The sequence below is a fragment of the Gopherus flavomarginatus genome, chromosome 4 (genome assembly GCF_025201925.1).
Source record: "Gopherus flavomarginatus isolate rGopFla2 chromosome 4, rGopFla2.mat.asm, whole genome shotgun sequence".
Taxonomy (NCBI): Eukaryota; Metazoa; Chordata; order Testudines; family Testudinidae; genus Gopherus; species Gopherus flavomarginatus.
In genome coordinates this window covers 80,313,677-80,325,815 of record NC_066620.1, presented here as the reverse complement: position 1 = coordinate 80,325,815, position 12,139 = coordinate 80,313,677, and the positions used below count along the sequence as shown (strand labels likewise).

Sequence of the window (12,139 nt, the reverse complement as noted above, 5' to 3'; positions counted from 1 at the left end):
TCCAGTGTGTCTATTCAGTCCATGATTTTTAGTGTCTAGCAAAGTTAGGAGCTTAAGCTCCCAGGCTTGTCTTTTTGAAAGCATTGTGCAGGTTTTCTTTGAGGATGAGGACTGATTGGTCAGAGATAGTGATTGCTTTGTGAAAAGTGTTCTCCCACAGCTGATGTGGTGTTTTAGTCTTTACATTTTTTTAAAAATAATTTTCCTGTGTGAGTTCATTTGAGAGCATAGAGATTGATTTCACCCACATAGTTGTTGGGGTGTTTAGTGCATTGGATAAGGTATACCACCTGTTGTGATGGATATGTCAGACCCATGGATCTGGAAAGATGTGTTTGTGGGGAGAATTGATCATTTGTAGCAGTGGAGAGAAGTCTGTAGGCTTTGCATCTGCACTGGCAGGGTCTGGTGACACGTAACTGAATGTAAATCAAAGAAAGCACTCTGATGACCACAGAAGGTAATCAGGGGCGGCTCCAGGCCCCAGCATGCCAAGCGCATGCTTGGGGCGGCAAGCCGCAGGGAGTGCTCTGCCGGCGCTGCGAGGGCGGCAGGCAGGCTGCCTCTGGCGGCTTGCCTGCGGAGGGTCCGCTGGTCCTGCGGCTTCGGCAGACTTCCCGCAGGCAAACCGCCAGAGGCAGCCTGCCTGCCGCGCTTGGGGTGGCAAAATCACTAGAGCCGCCCCTGAAGGTAATCTTCTTGTTACCCAAATGTGCTGAACTTGGCCAGTTTTACTCAGTTCTGTGCTGTGCTGAAGCCTACTAAGGTTCTCTTCATTTTGCTCTGGCAGCTCTGGAATCTTCTCTGCTGGCGTGTGTTAGAACTCACACTTTGTGCTATGTCGATATACAATACTTAGATAAACACTCTGCTCTGCCATGTAATGTTGCTCTTCAAGAGGTGCCTCATACTCGGGGCTTGTTTTAGGCCCAGTGTATCCTTGCTTTGGCCTAGAAAGGTTTTATGCCATGCACTAACTATGAATCTAAATGTCCTGCCAATTTCTCTGCTGCCAAATAAATCTGGTGGTGTGGATCAGCATGATATAGCTGTAAATTTATAAATTAATAAAATGATTAAATTAGAGAAAGCAATTTGGGAAAGGGAGTAGAACCAAGTGATTTATGGGGCTGCTCAAGGCTGTATCCATTACTGCAACAAATTACCATCTACTAGAGTAGCCTTCAAAATTTCACTTGTACTCCAGGTGATTTCCTGTCCTGCGGGATGATTCTGTGGAATAACATCTAATACCTATGAAAATGACTCTTCATACAGAACAAGACAAATTATTAAAGAATCAACACTATGTATATCCTGGGTAGGCCAATGACAGCTTCTTTTTCTAGCTCTAGCATTTCCAACATCTCTAGGATTGTTTCCACTCAGTATAGTGCAGGCACTAATATTTACTGTGTAAATGGAATTTTACTATTAGTGTTAATTATATGCAGCCTTGTGCTGCTAAAGGGGAAAAGGGTGGGCTTGTGGCTAAAGTAGTCAGGAAATCTGGGTTCTTTTCTTGCTTCTTCCACAGACTTCCTTTGCCTTCTTTGCAAGTCACTTACTCCTTTAATGGAGCTAATACCTACCTCCCCTAGGTGGTGTTAGGCTAAGGCAAAGTTTGCAAAACATAAATTATTCTCAAGTGTTGTAAGGCAGAAAATAAGTGGGTGGTGTGCAGTTGTCTTAATTTCTGTTGTAATACCTTAATTTAAAACAAATGTGTGAACCCCTTTGTCATTCATTGCACACTGTCTAGCTGCAGAATGTTACACAGTTCTGCAAAAATAATGGTTCATGATTAAAAGTTGTGCTGTGGGCATGATTCTCTGCCTATTGAAATCAATGGAAAGGTTCCATTGACTACATACTAACTGGATCAAGCCCTGTCTGCGAAAATACAAAGGGGCAGAACTAAGTTAGCATGTGCAGCCATAACGTTTGACATTTTCAAACATTGGATGCTTAATTTTTCAGATTTAACATATAAAATACTTTGATTGGTATTTTCAGAATAAAGTAGTACTATGATGGATCATGAGCAACACCATAGTTAAAGTTGCAACAGATTTTTCATTTTGATGGGTTTTGTATTGGATAACATGATTACCACATCAGCATGTCATAATTACATCAAACCACTTTTTAAATCTTTTTAAAGCAGTAATATTGCTTGTTTATTTACTATATTCTCCTTGGGGCTATCAAATCCTGTAAAATATTGAGGCATCTGGAAAAGTAGTATATTGAATAAAATATCTGAATAATGTGGCCTGTTTTTAGTGGAAACAGAGCACTGGTGTTAGCGTTGTAAGGTAGTTGGAAGACCTTGTAGCCAGCTGTGTGTGTGTGTGTAATGTAATATCTATCTATCTATCTCCTGTAAATAACTGTTCACTTGCAACAAACTTCTAGATTATATATCATCAACTTTTCATGCAAAAACCTCAATAGTAGTAGAAGCTACAGTATTCTTTCTCTTGCATAGTTAAAGCAACAAACTTGGAGCTAATAATCAGAAGGGGTTGGACATATGGAAGAAAAGTTTATTTTACATTTTATAGAAACAGAATAAATCCTCAGATGGATTGTAGCTTATACAGTATAACAACATTATTTCCCTTATCTTTCTTTTCCAGGGTAACTTTATATAGGAAGAAACAATTTGATACCTTTTGTTTTTATCTTAATTGAACTATTCTGATGTACAAATGGAATAGTCAGTAAGCATTATGAAAATATGTATTAATCAACGATGTTGGGTTTTCACATTTGAAATGTAGCTACTTTAATCTGACAAGCATGTAATTTAATGGATTTTCAGGAAATGTCATATGCAATGTATATGACATGCATTTTCTCTTTCATCTTTCTTTTTGTACCATTGGTGGTCACCATACCAATTCAATAGTTAGCTGTTCTCTTTCAGTTAAAAGGATTCAGACTGAAAATAATCTGAAAAAGAGGAAGTGTGGCAATAACAATTGTTTTGAGCCCAATCAAGTGTCCTGGGTTTGAAGTTTTTCAATGGTTAGACCCTTATGAGACTCAAATTCTACTAAAGATATTCTCTTTTTAAAGCTGACTTGCAAACCAACTGCGTGATGTTTTAATCCACTCTTTCCATTTAAGCTGTAGACATACCAGCACAGAGGAGGACAAAAAAGATAGATTGTACAGGTGGGTAGTAGAATTGAGTTGAGTAGGCAAGTAGCATGCAGGAAGGAGAAAGATTGACAGAGAGAAAGGAAGGGTGCAGTAATAAAGAGAACTAGTTAATTACAGAGAAAATAGTTGGGGCAAGAAACACTGGCTTAGCAAGGGAATTTACTAACCATAGGCCAGGCCTAAACTGAAAAGTTAGATCAACCCAGCTGCACAACTTGGGGGTTTGGAAAAACAGCTGCATTTCACTTAAGAGCAGACTGCATTTTACTTGTTTAGCGAACACTTCCTCCACATTCCTTCATTGTCAGAAGGTTGATGTGAAGCTTAATTAATATATGTAAAATGCTTTGAGATCCATGGGTGAAATGTGCTATTAAAGTGAACATTATTTTAAAAATCTGAGCCATATCTGAATGATATGAATCTGAACTGATACTGTTTCAGTGCTGAATGATTGACACTGTATGGTAAGCTGTGTAGAGTCTAGCCACTATGAGATGAATGTCAGTCTATGAATGATGTGAGAGGCAAAGGGCATGGTTGATAAACATTTTGAAAAGTATAATGCTTAAAGTTCAATGCAGAATTAAAAACGAGGCAAGATTGTTCAAAAACTATTATCAAACAGTATGTCAGAAATACACAGAATGCAAATGTCCTGGTCCCCACCGCACTGCTGATGGAGCATTTATGAAAGACAGTAGTGGGGCTGGTGGGGTACATGTGTAGACTAAGCCTACTGAAAAATCATCTGTGGGAATTCAGTCAGCCAGCTGTAATCCTTTAAATAGTTGTAATATACTGAAGAGGTTAAGGATTAGTCAAGTCCAGGGCTTAAATTCTCAGAGTATTTCCTTGAGCCACCCCCTGCCCCCCAACATGCTATAAAAACTCCAGGGGGTTGAAAATAATTACTGGAGTTCCACTCCGGACAGTTCTGGCTGATTTCAGGCCCCGGTCAAGCCTGATTACTTATAGTGTTACTTTTCATGGCCTTAAAGGGGCAAAACCAAAATAGTATGATTATTTCAAATAAATCATTCATGCTCAACTGTGACTTAAAAATGATCAATAAGAGAAATGATCTGATGATAAAAGGAGCATGCCAACATTTAAAAATGTGCCATCAGCCACTCTACACGATATGTGTGCCTCTCAGTAGAGGCTAGGTGGAAGAACAGAAATTATTTGAGTGCTGCAGAAGAAATAAAGATTGATTTATTGGCTGTGCTGGCTGGCTTTTTTAATATTTTGCTACCTACAGCAAACAGTTTCTTCTCTTAATCTGGCCCTCTGGTGTGTCACTTTGAGCATGTAGTTTTGCCATGTCTTGTGCTGACAACCTTTTATTTTTTTAATAGTGTTGTATGGATACTGGGTTCTTTTCTCTGCTGAATCATTTAGTTGCCTGTGTAGTTCCACCAAGTAGAAATGTTTTATTAAGTAGCTTATAATGAACAGCTATATTGCATATTAAGATCCTACAAGTGATGACCCATGGCTTTGCTGCTCTGGTTTGTTTTATAGCACATGTGTGTGGTGTGCTGGGAGATTTGTGTTGAGTTATGGTTGTGAGGTAGTTCTGGGAGATGTGTGGTGAGTTATGTAGGTGGTTAATGCAGGTTGTATGCTTCAGTGAGAGATTACTGCGTGTGCTGATTGTGTTTTGTGTCTGGGATTTTTGTGTGTTTTGTGCAGGTGGGGAAGGAGGGTTGGCTGTGTTGCTTTGTGTGTGCTGGGTCTGGTTGGGTTTTGTGTTGAGTTGTGCTAAGAGATTTATGCAGGTGGTGAGTGAGGAGGGTGTACTATGGAGAGGGTCTCTGTGTTTGTGGTTGTGTGTGCGGATTGTGGTGTGAGGTTGGGTTTTGAAGAACTGTGGCAGTTGGGCAAAGATAGACACCATCTCTACAGTCTTCCTCTACAGTCAATGAAAGTGTTGCACGCAAATTAGCTGTAGGGTATGAGTGGTGATTGGCTGAGTTACCGTTGATATCACAGTGGTCTAGGACTCTTGGCATGACATAGCTATGTCTTACTGAATCTGTACATTGCATGGGTGTAATTCCTAGTCGAAATAGCTGAGAAATTAAAAATTGGATGGTAACAGACCACAAAACTCAGTGATGATTCAACACTATGACATTCTGAACAGAGAGCTCTCAACCATGCTTGTAGCTGCTTCCCTTGCTTCAGACGTGTTAGACTTCAGGATGACACACAGAGTGACACTACTGAAATCTTATTATTTAGATTACTTGTTGCTATTGCCTCAATAGTAGTCCTGGCTTTTTCAGAGTTGGATATTTAAACAAGAGTGACTTTCTGGAGTACACAGTATGTATCCATTTTTCAAAAATGCAGCTTGAAGAGTACAAGTTATTTTAAGGAAAACACTGAAAAATGAGCAATCTGTTTATAGTCCAGAAAGATGCAAGAGGTTATTGGAATGTCACACTGTTACATAATCAGCTGTTGCATCCTCTCCATTCTCTTTGGGACAGTGTTGTTTGTTGTAATACAAAGCAGGATATCTTTTCGTTGGCAGAGACATCATAATTTAATGATTTATTTAGATACTGGCTGACATTCGAGGTCTAGTCTGGATAAGTGGATTAGACTGCAACCTGCTCATGACTCTCTAAAATGTGAACTTGTGGGTGGGTACTGCAGGGATACAGGTTCCTTTGTGAGCTTGGGAGGAAAGATGGTTTGTGGTTAAGACTGTGAAGAGGGATACTAGAGATTTAGATACAGTTCCTGTTATCTCACAGATACTGTGTGACCTGGGGTAGGTGATTCAATCTGTGATTGTTTCCCTCATGTAAAATGGAGATAATAATACTTCCTAACCTCACTGGGGGTATTGTGACCTTTAGGGTAGATTTTCTCAAGGAGGAGAGAGGATATGGGCCATTCAAATGACTGTGGACAACTTACAGGGTGTATTAGGTATTTGGAATTATTGAATTCTTAAAATGATTGTTTTTACGGTGTTTTTGTCAACTGCTGTTGACTGTGCCAAAGGACTTTAAAACAGCAAATCAGGAGGGTAGGAGAAAAGTGATTAGGAATAGGAATATCTAATAAAATGTGATTATCTAACTTTTAGAAGGATGCAATTATACCCATCTGAGACATAAAGTGCTTTTTATCAGTTTGAACTTGACAGGTGACTGACAACTAAAATTGTGATGACAGAAAACCTCTTCTACATAATAGATGGGGTGTAAAAGTGCTCAGAAGGTTAAAGAAGGAATGGAACCAGTTCAGGAAACTTCCTAATTAAATATTTAAGAATATATTTGAAAAGTACATGAAGTGCTCATTAAATAGTAAGGATAAGGCATACTGCAGTCCTCCTCACATGAGGGCTGAGAGGAAATTAGAAATAGGTCTTTTGTCCAGTCAGGGTTTGGGGGGCGCAGTATAGTGTGGAGGTGTCTCCACTTGTCCGGCAACTCTGGGTGCCTTACGGTGCTGTGCTACTGTAGCTCCCAGCCTGGGATGCGCACAATCAGCAAGAAGCTTGCAGGTCACACCCTGAGGATATGGTTACCCAGCAAAGAAAAACCCCATGGCTGGCCTGTGCTAGCTGAGTCTGGCTCATGGGGATGGGGCTGTTTCATTGCTGTGCAGCCTTCTGGACTAAGGCTGGAGCCTGAGTTCTGGGACCTTCCCGCCCTGCAGGGCCCTAGAGCCTGGGCTCCAGTCTGAGCCCAGAAGCCTGCACAGCAATGAAACAGCCAGGCAGTCCAAGCCCCATGAGCCTGTGTTGACTGACTGGCACGGGCCAGCTGTGGGTTTTCTTTGCTGTGAAGACATACCGTGAGTGTCTGTCTGCTTAGACAGCCCTGGTTCAGCAGCTCTGGCCCCAGCAGGTGATGCCCCTAGCCCTCTGCCTTGGATCTGTTATGAAAGTCTTTTTGTAGTGATTTCATAACTGCAATAATTAAGGAAATTCTATATTTTAACACCTATGGTGATAGGAATATGTTAATGGGAGAACATACCCTGATCTATAAATCTAAAAAAATGCATTGATACTCAGAAAATGATCTTCTTAATGTTCTAAAGCAGTGGTTCTTAACCTGGGGTGCACGCACCACATGGGGGTGTGAGATGCCCTTTCTGGGGGTGTGAGACATGCCAGATTTTTTTAGAAGGTAAATCATCAAAAACACAAATTAAGCACAGACACGTAAGTACAACTACTTTATTTCATCAAACCTATGTATGTATTAACTTTATACATTTTTTAATGATTACTGTAATATACAAAAAATATATCTAGGTTTAAAGAATTGACTCACTTCAATGATTTTTGATAAGGGGTGCAAGAACATATTTTGAGAATCAAAGGGGTGCAGGCTGCAGTAAAGGTTAAGAACCACTGTTCTAAAGTCTATAGAAAAAGAATGAGCTTTTTTGCTGAGTCCAATTCTGCAGTGCAGTGATGGTGCAGATATGTCAGATTCCTCTGAACATACAGTCAGCAAAAGCAGAAGATTGAATTCAGGGTATTACTGTTTAGATACTTCTCTAGTGGTGTGCACAAGAATGAAAATTAACTCAACTGAGCATTATAATTAACTAAATCTGACTCTGATTTACTCTGACAAAGACATCAAATGTTTTGGACAATATGGATAATGTGAGTTCCATCAAGTCCAAGCTGCTAACTAAAATGAGAGGCCCAACCACTCGATAATTGTACAGCATGTATTTCAAATTTATAAGATTCTGTATACATTGCAAAACATGTCTGATTCACATTCTAGTCATAGTGAAAATCGCATGGCAATGTATTGAATCATAGGAAGTACATTTGGAAGGGGCTATTCAAACCTTTTTTATTTTTATTTATTTAGTTTTAAGATAGCATGCTTTCTTTTTGAGCTACAAATTTAAGGGCAACAGGCAACATGTTCCACTGCACAAGATAGCAAAATCAGAGAAATCTGTATAAAATGGGTTAAGGGAGTGTGTGGAGGGGTGAGTCAGCTACAGTGTATGCTTTCTCCTACCTTGTAACTAACTATCAGCATCTCCTCCACACCAACATGTATTCTGGGATGTATGCCAGTAATGGAGGCATGGCCAAGTGGAAGTAGCAGTAATCTGGGAATGTGGTGCTGCGTTTCAGGGAACTGCATTTCTGAAGCCAAAGAATCCTTTTAGTTGTTGCTGCTTTAAGCAAATAATAACAATAGATGGTGCGCAAACACAAGGCTTTTTTCATACTCTATCTCCAAGTGCTATGCAAAGGTGAACTGTCATTGCTGGCCCCATTATAGAGTGGGACAGTGAGATTCAGAGAGATTAAATTATTTGCACAAAGATCGATCACAAATCAATGAGAGAGCTAGGAAGAGAACTTGCACTTCCTTACTTCCTTGCCTCTGGCGTAGCCACAAGGCTACACTGCCACTGTGCTTTGCAAACCCTGTTGGCAGGGTCATTGCAGGCAGTGGGATGAACCAATAGCAACTGGTAACAGTGCCTGCTGTTCTAGTGGAGTTTGGATTGGTTAGGGTTTGGGGACAGGAAGAGGAAAAAGGTTCTATGAATGTGTTCTGTGGAGAAAGAGAGGACTAAAGTTTCCAGTCTGGTAACAACTAAAATTAACATTAATGTTTTTATTTTAATATTATACAACTAAGGCTATATTAGAAATTATTTTTTTGCCTCTCAATGAACAAAGCAGCTCTGAAGTACTGAAAGTTGGTGTTCAAGAGGCTCATGTGGATAGATGCAGGGTATAAGAAGAGTTCACCCAGAGGAGAGGTACTAGTTTCTAGATACTTGATCTCCCAGCTCCTTTATGTGTGAAGTTAATTTACTGCTGTACTGAGACTTTATTTATTTTTGGGCAGTAAGATATTTCAGCAAATTCTTGAATTTTCAGTGCCAAGTAGCCATGTAAAATGCATTAGTAATGGGTCCTGGAAATCTATAGACTGATGCCAAGAATGAAGAGTCCATTGGTTCACATAGTGTAGGTCTGGTCTACACTGGGGGGGAGGGGATCAATCTAAGATATGCAACTTCAGCTACGAGACTAGCATAGCTGAAGTTGATGTATCTTAGACTGACTGAATTCGCGTCCTTGTGGCGCGGGATCGATGGCCGCCGCTCCCCTGTCGACTCTCGCCTTGGTGGAGTCCTGGAGTCGACGGGGAGCAAGTTCGGGGATCAATATATCGCGTCTAGACGAGACACGATGCTTCGATCACCGATAGATTGATCCCTACCCGCTGATCCAGTGGGTAGTGTAGACATAACCATAGTGTATACAACCTTTCCTTGCATAGAAAAAAAAATTGTGAGCAGAGTAGATAAGAATTTTAATTTTTCCTGCTCCAGTTCTTCTCTCCTTGTGAGTTCAATACTCATTTAAGTGACTCCTCCCCAAATGTTATTACATGGTTACATACAGGTATATTATGTGCTTAATTAAAATGATCTTGTAGGCAGCGCATGCCTAGCTACAAAGAGCCACTTTAGTAAGTAAAGAGATTCTTGAGTGGATAAAATATTTCACAGGAGCGATTGTGATGCATAGCATTTCCTGGGAATTAACACCCCTTAACTTTACCATACATCATTATCTCCAGCAACTTGAAGCTCAGTCATTTATTATTGGCATCTGATGAAAATGCTTGGTCTACATATGGGACATAGAAGAAATTTAGTGGCTTGTGTTTGATTAAGAACTGATGACCATAAAAATGAAATTCATATTTACGGGTTCCTACCTGCTTCTGGTTGCATTTATCAATACACATTTTTATTAGGTAATATTTTATCCACCTGATGTTAGGTGTGACCTTTTCATAGTCACCTGAATGACATTTATTATGGAAAAACTATCATGTGCTTCATAAATCAGAGTCAGCAAAGTGTTTAGTGTTTATTACATTATATTAGTATGTTATTTTTGTTTTGATGTAGTTCTTAAAAAGGAATGTGGTGTTAGAATATAAACACATTGTAGCAATGTTTTTCAGCGGCATCTGAGGCCCCAAAACTGGAAAGGGAGCCATCTGAAAGACTTTGGGAACAGATTCCTTTGCAAGATTGGGGTCTAAATTAGAGCCTGTGAAAGTCAAGGGCAATATTTCCTTTGTCTACAGTAATAGTAGGATTAGGGGCCCCAATCATTGTTGTGTCTATCCTTTGAAACACAAATCAATATTAATAGATGAGATGTTCAATATAATTCAAAACAAAAAAAACATCATGCATCTCAGCGCATTACTGTGATGATTCCCTCTGAATCATCCACATTTTTCCTTCCATGAATGAAAGCTACCCTGGGTTTCACTTTTGTTGCTGTTTGTGGCTGATTACTTCTGATTTTTAGCTACGGCTCTGTAAATGCTTCCCAAACACCTATAGGATCGAACCCATAACCAAGTTTAATTTTTGTCTTTTTTTTTTTTGTAGGATGATGAAGTGGTTCTGCAATGCACTGCAACCATTCACAAGGAGCAACAGAAACTGTGCCTTGCTGCAGAAGGATTTGGCAACAGGCTCTGTTTTTTGGAATCCACTTCAAATTCTAAGGTACAGCAAGCTGCCTGAATGTAGTGCTGTTTGTAATGTCATTAACAAGGAGGAAGATTTCTTGTTGGTACAATATTGCTTGCTGTGTCATATAGTAAACAAGTTATCTAAAGTCAGGGGCAAGGCAAATAAATCCCCAAATACGTAATGAAGGTTTTAAACCCTCATGATGCTTGCAGGCTGAATTCTTTGTCGCTTGCAGGCTAGATTACTGCAATATAGTGGGTGGGGTGGGGGGCTACCCTTTGAAGCCCATCTGGCAGAGAGAGCTCATTTTAGGATTTTGCTCCTTACTGCCAGTTCACCAGTGCGCTAATTTGGTGTGCTACTGTCATAAACAGATAGCTAAGGGTTAATGTCTCTTTCACCTGAAGCACCTGACCAGAGGACCAATCAGGAAACCGGATTTTTTCAACTTTGGGTGGAGGGAATTGAGTGTTTTGTCTTTGTTTTCTGGCTGCCTGCTTGCTCTGAGCTTTGGAGAAGTAGTTCTACTTTCTAGTCTTCTGTTTCTAAGTGTAAGGACAAAGAGATCAGATAGTAAGTTCTATGGTTTCTTTTCTTTGGTATTTGCATGAATATAAGTGCTGGAGTGCTTTGATTTGTATTCTTTTGAATAAGGCTGTTTATTCAATATTCTTTTAAGCAATTGACCCTGTGTTGTATCATCTAATACAGAGAGAACATTTGTACTTATTTTTCTTTCTTTTTATATAAAGCTTTCTTTTAAGACCTGTTGGAGTTTTTCTTTACTTCAGGGAAATTGAGTCTGTACTCACCAGGGAATTGGTGGGAGGAAGAAATCAAGGGGAGATTTGTGTGTTGGATTGCTAGCCTGACTTTGCATTCCCTCTGGGGGAATAGGAAAGTACTTTTTGTTTCCAGGATTGGGAACAGAGAGGGAGATTCACTCTGTTTGGATTCACAGAGCTTGTGTCTGTGTATCTCTCCAGGAGCACCTGGAGGGGGGAAGGGAAAAAGGATTATTTCCCTTTGTTGTGAGACTCAAGGGATTTGGGTCTTGGGGTCCCCAGGGAAGGTTTTTCAGAGGGACCAGAGTGCCCCAAAACACTCTAATTTTTTGGGTGGTGGCAGCAGGTACCAGGTCCAAGCTGGTAACTAAGCTTGGAGGTTTTCATACTAACCCCCATATTTTGGACGCTAAGGTCCAAATCTGGGACTAAGGTTATTACATGGTGTGCAGCTGGTGGGACTAGAATCCAGAAGCCAGTAGGAATATTATATTTTTCTTTTCTCTGCTAAGGGCTTTTTAGCAGAGAGAAACAGTTGGTTTTAAAAGGGAACCAGAGAGAATTTTTTTTTTTCTGCTCTCTCTGGCAGTTTGTGGCTTGCATGTTAAGCAGAAGTCGTTAAGGACTATTAACAGTCTTTTGTCACACAA

General features: G+C 40.1%; 1 protein-coding gene and 1 long non-coding RNA gene across 2 annotated transcripts in view; one reads left to right on the top strand and one right to left on the bottom strand.

Moving 5' to 3' along the window:
• The window catches only part of RYR2 (ryanodine receptor 2), a 727,531-nt gene that overhangs the window by 162,150 nt on the left and 553,242 nt on the right, over positions 1-12,139 (top strand). Inside the window, exon 2 of the mRNA XM_050950348.1 lies at positions 10,618-10,737. Within this exon, the coding sequence (XP_050806305.1) occupies positions 10,618-10,737 (120 nt within the window). The remainder of the gene's footprint in view (positions 1-10,617; positions 10,738-12,139) is intronic.
• Positions 1-12,139, bottom strand: part of LOC127049568 (uncharacterized) — an 838,950-nt gene that overhangs the window by 284,611 nt on the left and 542,200 nt on the right. The window lies entirely within an intron of this gene.